At 38.7% G+C, this 8,538-nt stretch overlaps 1 protein-coding gene across 1 annotated transcript in view; it reads right to left on the reverse strand.

Moving 5' to 3' along the window:
- tmtc2b (transmembrane O-mannosyltransferase targeting cadherins 2b) overlaps positions 1-1,416 on the reverse strand; it is a 94,595-nt gene extending 93,179 nt beyond the window's left edge. The window contains 1 exon segment of the mRNA XM_029434285.1: positions 976-1,416. Within this exon segment, the coding sequence (XP_029290145.1) occupies positions 976-1,058 (83 nt within the window). The 5' untranslated portion in view covers positions 1,059-1,416.
- Between the last annotated feature and the right edge of the window lie 7,122 nt (positions 1,417-8,538).

Consider the following 8,538-nt stretch of genomic DNA (forward strand, 5'->3'; position numbering starts at 1 on the left):
AATACGTATTATTAATCAACCTGTATAAATTAGCTCTGCAAAGATTAATCCATTAATTGTCAACTATTAAATGAATCACCAACTCTTGTGATAATCAGTTTGAGTAATTTAATTTAAGGGGGAAAAAGGAGTCAAAGTTCTCCGATTCCAGCTTCTCTGACCTACATCAAGGCATGGATGGTGCATAAATGAGCCCGAGGCACTGACAGCCATTCAGCCATCAAATATCAAATGGCCAGCTATGAGTAATGCATTACCCCGCTGAACTAAAGCACCACGGTTGCCGTCTCGAACTGATGCTTTCCAGTGGAGGGTGACAACTCACTGCCTATTTTTAAGTAAATGAGTAATAAAATACTTTGCTCAAAGTTTCAGCAAGCTGCACATTGGGAAGGAACTTCTGCTGTGGGGTTTAGAGACATGTTTCTCCTCCAGAGATCAATTATTTCCTCAGCACAACTCAAGAGTTATAGAGAAAGTCCAGACTCTGGAGACTGCAACACTTTGCACTGAGGCATACAAGCACACTTGCCTACTAACTACTGTTCATCCTACGGAAAACTATAGTGATGCAAGAAAGCTGTACTGTAAGAATGCTTGCAGGACTATGACAGGAATGCCACTGGAAGTGTGAAAAATATTGTACCATAAAAACTCTGAAAACACACCAGTGTCTGTAGGAATGAAACAGTGATTTCTTACTGTAGATAGTACAGATAGGTAAGAACGTTTAGATAATTATACAGCCCTTCAAAACACCAAACTCTATTGATAAATTGGCACATGAGTAAACTGCCAGTGTTGCTGCTGCATTGAAATACAGCTCAATCAGAGTTATGGTAACGGAATGAATGAAGCCCATCATTATTCCTTTGCCAATGTCCAGAATTGATAAAAAAGGTACAGGTGAGGATATACAGTGGAGACAGTGACGTTAGTAACATGGGGTCGGGTGTCATTCATTCACCCAAGTACCTGTCATCGTAGCAGAAATCGGCGCCCAGAGTGTTGACATACAGGACCAGAGCCACGGCGCCGCACAGCAATTCTGCAAACATTTCTCTCTCTCGCACACACGCGGGGAAATGAAAAAATAAAAATAGCAAAACAGGAAAAATAATTTTCAAAACAGAAAGCTGCAAAGCGAGACAGAGAGAAGCAGCGATTTCTATTCCCTCTCAGTCCCCGTCTTTGTCAGGATGTCTCTGCGAAAACAAGTCCGTTTCTCCCCCCATCATCCTCGGTGAAGTGCACAAAGTGGATAATCCATAGGTCGCTTTCTTTCTAACCCATGTTGGGTCTGAGCTGCAGAGCTTTTTATCCTGCTGGCTGGGAGTTTGGCAGGAAATAAAACACAAGCAGCGTTGAAGTGAATGTGTGACAGCGTACCGCACGCCTTCCCGACACAGAGGAGGATCAGCACTCTGATGCTCAGCGGCCGCTGCTGGATGAACGTCGGGAAGGACACCGCGCTCAAGTTAGCCATATTGTATCTCCCACTTCCGGTTGAACTTTCAAAATATAGGGGGTTTATGAACGTTACATTTATATCCTACGAGTGCCCAAGTCAATATTACAAATGATAATATTATATTATATAATTATTTGTATACAAATTGTATAACACGAATGTTCTGGAACCTTATTAGGAAAGAAAATAATAATAATTACTAGAACACATTGTATTCAATGACTGCGTGTATACTTTTCAAATAATTATGCCATTTGTCCATGAATATATCACGTTGCTGACCATTAATCAGCCAATAATGCATTTCTGCATTATCTGATTTTTGATATTTCACATCTTGATATGTGCTATTCTCACCTCAAACATAATGTGAATTACATGCAATAAATGTTATTTAATATACGTTGATCTATAGTAAAGCTTCTCTACAATTTTCCTTTGATTTGGAACAAATCTTGTTATTTTATACTGAAATATATATGCTTCACTTCCGCTCCTGCTATTGGTGTCTCTGATTACTTGATGCAATTGTGATCCAAACGCATGTGGTTAGATCTCGAGCGCATGCGTGTTGCCCCTCCTCCGGAGATGGGGATAAATCACACAGTGATGCTGAGACCCGCTATAAAGGGTCACTTCCTAACACTAACTGTAGTCCATAATGTGGAGGTGGTCCTCAGAGTGACTTTCAGGGACATCCAGGAGTTATTCAGGTTGTATTCTCCAAGCATAATCATGAATATTTAATTTGACTATTATTTCTTTCTCTAAGGGGTTACTACCTTAATGAATGTAATATTATATCAGTCAGAAGTGTCACTCTCCTGATCTACCATCTACAGCATAGAGTACATTATGGTATAGGCTATTGCGTATGTATTTCTTTAACTGGAATGCATACAATTTAGACCCCAAGGCTATATATAAAGTACAACAGCATTGTTTTAAAATCCTCCAGTGTGTTGTGCATGATTTTCAGTGAATCCAACAACTTTTATTATAATTCTGATCTGGCTTAAATAATCTAAACATAAGTGATCACAGCTGCAGAAAACAGGAGCTATAAAAGAAACAATGTGAGTACAGTATGTGCTTTGACATCTGTTTATTGGGGGAAAAAAAAAAAGGTTAGCACAAAGGGAAGTTGTTTATTTAAAGCTTTAAAACTTTATAGTCTGCTTTTAGCAAAAAAAATCATAGCTTTGTAAGTGGACTTCTGTCAGAGTTAAGGACACTTTGATCAAAAACAATGGTTGTCTGATTAAATTATAAATGGAATTTTATTTTTATTGTGACGTATATGTAACATGTTCATCAAACAGTTTTACTAAAAGTTTTGTCAGTGTGCTTCCAGTCATTGCTTTCTATTGCTTAACATCTGATCAGTCTTAGAACATGAGTGTACATTATAGCTGGCCCCACAGTGACCAGTAGAGGGCAAACTCACATCTCTGTTATACAACTAAATGCATTGTCCTTAAATAAAAACAACCGTTTCAATTATTATCCAATTATTGTCTAAATATTATAATATTCCACAATGACGCACTTAAAACAATCCTAGAGTAAAATAAGAAAATGATGAGTAGCATCAATGTCTGGTTATTATTATGCTTTTCTTGATCATCAATTTCTGCATTAACAATGATGTTTTAATCACCAAAAACAATACACGGCATATTAAATCAGAGTCCTCCACTCTTCATGACCGTTAAAATGTTCTTGGACTCACTTCCATTGAGGATATTGCACAATATAAAGAAGTAAGAGACCAGCAGCAAAGAAAGGAGAAAAAAAAGAATAATGGTAAAAGTGCTCCAGACACAAAGCATGTAGCCTGGCCCACCGCATATTGATTCTGGGTTGTTTCAATAGACAGACCCCATCTGTCGGCGCAGACTTCAATGTAGCCTTTCACGGGACAGCAGCAGGACACTGCGATGTAACACACTTTCCGGAATTAATTAGACTGATCAGAGCAAATGGCACAAGGTTTTTGTTTCTGGTCTGCAATTCACTGAGGACTGATTAACTATCCAAACATGAATGATCCAACCCCATGTTCGCATCAGATTCAAAGTACAATGAATACAACTTTCTTCATGACAAAAAGGATGTTTTGTTTGCATTTGCTGTAATAACCACCACTGGCAGAGGTGGTAAGTAGGCCTACATTTACCCCACTATTGCACTTAAGTACAATTTTGAAGGAGTATTTTCATTTGATGCCACTTTATACTTCGACTTCGATTTATGAGATAAATATTTTACTTTTTACACCACCATTTGCCAGCTATAGTTACTAGTTACAATGGCAATCGATTAATACATTTTTCAAGCAAAACACGTGTGTGATAGTATATCATATATATATATATATATATATATATATATATATATATATATATATATATATATATATATATATATATATATATATATATATATATATATATATATATATTTAATTCATTAATAATGAAAATAATCATTAGTTGTAGCCCATTACTTTACAGATTAAGTCATTACATATGAAATATTATATAAGTTTATAAAGTATCAGTGGAGGAGAAGGTATTCTAAGATGCTTCAGTAAAAGTAGTTATAGCACAATATAAAAAATACTCAATAACAAGTAAAATTCCAGCATTCTTCTGATAATACTTTCATTTACTTTGTGCGATATTAAATGCAGGATTTTTACTTGTATTTATAAACTGTAACATATTGTGTTTACATTGTGTTATTGCTTCTTTTACTTAAATACAGAATCTAAATACTTCTTCTTACACCACTGACCTCCGGATCCTTGTGTCAATTTAGCATTTTAATTGACACTTCAATACAACTTGGTTTCTTTTGTAACTAATTTGTAATTAAAGTGAAATGTAATTGAAATGAAGAATTATGGATTAAAGGAATCACGTTTACATTACTTCCCATTTCTATGTCCATGCAGTTAAAATATAATTTGTGTTAACTGTTTGTATTGGCAATAACATGTGAGGGAATCACAGTGACTGTGCATTATGAAGGTAAGTCCTCAGCTTCACACATGTAAAGTGTTCGCCAAAGTGAAAACATGTGTATGTGTGTGTGTGTGTGTGTGTGTGTGTGTGTATGTGTGTGTGTGTGTGTGTCTATGTCTATGTGTGTGTGTGTGTGTGTGTGTGTGTGTGTGTGTGTGTATGTGTGTGTGTGTGTGTGTCTGTGTGTGTGTGTGTGTGTGTGTGTGTGTGTGTCTGTGTGTGTGTGTGTCTGTGTGTGTGTGTGTGTGTGTGTGTGTGTGTGTGGGTGGGTGTGTGTGTGTCTATGTGAGTGTGTGTGTGTCTATGTGTGTCTGTGTGTGTGTGTCTGTGTGTCTGTGTGTGTGTGTGTGTCTGTGTGTGTGTGTGTGTGTGTGTGTGTGTGTGTGTGTGTGTGTGTGTGTGTGGGTGGGTGTAGGAGACAAAAGAGTGTGTGCTGGGGGGACTTTTTCCTGATGTGTGTGACAGAGGAAGACCTCCCTGAATGTCTTTGGATCCTGGACGGTTTGAAAGAATTACAGGGACACTGCTCTAGCTGTTAGATAATTACAGGTTTAGACCCACGTCTGAGGGCCAAATCGCTTCTGCATGGAAAAAAAAACCGAAGAAGAAGAAACGCAAGTGTGGTAAAACAGAAAGCGATGCTTAACGCAGGCTCACTTAAGTATGGCTTTGCACGAAGCCAAGAGGCTTAATCGACTTTGTGGGTGTCTTTGAGGGACTGACATTCAGCAGAATTTCAAGCAAGATGCGATGTGCGATCTGGGTCCCCTCACACTTCTGCTTTTCAACCTCGACTCCAAAAGAGACTCAGCAATCAGGAACAACATGAGACTATTAGTTTGAGGCTCTGAATATTCATCCCGACGCAGCTTACTCAGCAGAATCAGCATTATCATCAGTAAATTACTTTTCACTTCAGAGTTAATGACACAGTCGTAATGCTGACGAACAGATCGAGTGGAGGTGGAAGAAGCATGTGTCCATCGAACAGCAGACAGTGGCATTTCCATTAATATAGTTTGTCTCTTTTTCATTAGGGAGTTAGCTATTCTATCCATGTGGCAGGTCCATTAACTGTGACGGGGCAGGAAGGAGCAGGAAGTTTGATGGACCTTTTGTTGTCAAGAGAAAGGTCTTGGGAGATTCAAACTGGCTGGTTGTGTGACGTTAGGAAGATTACATTGAACCTGGTCCCTCTAAATATACATGGAGATAACATACATCCTCTCCACCACGTCGCAGTGTGCGATGGTGCGTGGAGGACAACATTTTCCAATTTAAAAAGCAATTAAATTCTCAGCAGAGAATCAACTGTATTATCAATGCACCCTACTGCAGCTTGCTTTTAACTTTAGGTTGAACCTGCACTACTTTATTTTTTTTCTTCAAGTAACCACCACCATCTTAGGAGTCCATCAGCACAGGCTTTGAACCCCGATGCCCCCTGCAGTGGTGGCAACGCTGCTGTCTCTCTTACATGTCTAAGCAGAGAGGGAAAGTCTTGATCTTTGGCGAGGAAGGGAAACCTGTCTTTTTTTTCTTTCAAGTCATAAGTTCTGAGATGGATTCTTGTTATTTGCCCAAATGAAAGCAAGCCGGAGTGTGTAAGCCACAGATGAATGACTTGGATCTTTACCTTATTTTAGCCACACATCGCTCGCCACTTCTACTGATAAGTAGGGAGAGAATTCAGCCTATATTTGCACTGTTAACCATTCACATGTAACGTGAAGCTCGGAAGGATTAGTGCATATATTTCACAGCAGCAAAACAATGTTGATAGCCAGCAAGAGGGAAGATGGTATGTATTTATGGCACACACACAGAAAGGAAGGAGAACAAAAAAAAAACTGCCTGCAAGAACAGAAAACCAACGAGTAATCCACAAAAATGAACAGTTTCCACATTGCATTTCAACACATCGTATGAAACCTGTTATATTAAATGTCCACTCTAATTTTTGTTATCATTAGCAATGGAGGGTTCAGTAACTTCCAATTCTCTTTCGATTAAGCACCAAATTCTCCACAGGATGAAATTGCCAACACAGCCTCAGCCTGCTATAAATAAAAACAATAGATCTTCAAGTAAAGTTAAGCTATTGCTCGGCATCGCCAAGAACTCCCATCTGTTTATGCTATACAGGCATAGGCATTGTCAGAGGAATGCTGTGGCTTTTTTTCAGAGTGCCATTTTTTCCTGTTGAACCAAGGAAAGTGGATAACTGCAACTGATGGTGGCGTGCATCCCCCAAGTGTATGGATAACCCTGCCAGCCCATACTTGTCCTGTCCTTTTCAACACAGTCACAGACACAGGAGCACTCAAACTCATCTGCATAATGAAATTACCCGGAGCAAGGTCTTTCCACGGATGAATCAAAGTCTCCACTCCAGAGACAATCTCTGAAACCTCTGTTATTCTTAAACTCTGCCTCTTATATCCCACACTCACCACTGGAAGGTTGCAAACTCCACTGCACATCAGAGCTGTGTGGAGTCATAATGTAACCTTTAGAAGCAACAAGAAGGACACATCTTGGACAAAGGACGTTTATCTGCCTGCCTTTCTACAGAGCAAAATGACCTTCTGCTGCAGTAAGCTTTGTTTTTGCTACAGAATATCCTGCAGATACTGAATGCAGCGAGATATGATGATTTTCTTGGAAGTAGACTTTCCATTCTATCCCGCTACAAAGAATCAATGAAACCCTGATTCGGTCTATTAAAAAAGGGAAATAAAACACAGAGATTGTTAAAAACATATAATTAAATAAAGTAATAAAGGAATATTTCATGTTATACAGAAAATGCAAGTAGTTGATGACAGGCATAAAACAATATGAACATTTCATGTCACGATTATTTTGGCTAAAATAATTGCGATTCCAGATATTATCCCGATAAAACTCTTAAAATAGCGCTAAAATATACATTATATGTTACGCAATACTATATACATACACAATATATTTATTGCATCACAGATAGGACACATCCTTTTTGAAAGTGAAAATGCTTTTTTATTGAAAAACAAACTATTTTAAATAAAGTAGTCATAAATCATAAGCCCATCCTGCATAAATAAACGATATATACATATTTTTAAAAGCAACAGCGTGTGAGTCTTACTTTCTTACATGATAATTCCTGTATTTTTTAAATTAGGCTCTATTTTTCACCTCTCCACCATGATAACGAGCTAGACAGGCTTCTTCAAGTCACTCATATAAGTGTATATTCCCAATTATTATAAAAGTAAATTCAACTTATTGCCATCCCCGATACAATCCTCTATCGGCCCATCCTTATTTGATGATTATCTGTAAAACTGTAGTATCTGTAGTAACAACCTGCAATATAAATGATCACTTTAATGAGACCCAATAGACCCTTAGCTAGTGCATCTCTCTCAAACCCCATAAATATGTTCAATGAGAGTATGTTTACAGACATTTTAATGAACACGCAGTTCCCTAAATCTGTCCCAGCAACCTGAGCAGGCTGTGAATCCCAGAGCTGTGTGTGTGTGTGTGTGTGTGTGTGTGTGTGTGTGTGTGTGTGTGTGTGTGTGTGTGTGTGTGTGTGTGTGTGTGTTAAAAACTAGGATACAGTCCAGCATGTGCCAGAAAGAGAGGTTGTGTGTGTCTGGATGTTTTGCACACACACATAAACCAGTGAGTCTGTTTATGAGAGTGTGTGTTTATACATCCATCCCAGTCGTTTTTTTGATGTGTAACATTTGGTGCTCAGCCTTCCTCTGATGAGAAGCGCAGCTGATCTGGAGTTAATGTGTTCTGCAGAGGATTGGAGAGGAGAACAGAGTCGAGGGAGCCTTTAAACGTCAGCTCAGGTCTCCTCTGCCTGCTCCTCCTGGCTCTCAGCCTCCACTCCTCTGGTAAGTGCACACCAGAGGAGGGCTAACTATGAATAAAGGTCTTGTTGATGTTAAGGAATTGTGTATTTTTTGATGTCATGTCTCGAGACAGAGTTAGACAGAATTACATGGTCGCCGGTCATGAGTGTCTTGGCTCGGCTGC

Source organism: Cottoperca gobio, chromosome 6, assembly GCF_900634415.1.
Source record: "Cottoperca gobio chromosome 6, fCotGob3.1, whole genome shotgun sequence".
Classification (NCBI taxonomy): Eukaryota; Metazoa; Chordata; class Actinopteri; order Perciformes; family Bovichtidae; genus Cottoperca; species Cottoperca gobio.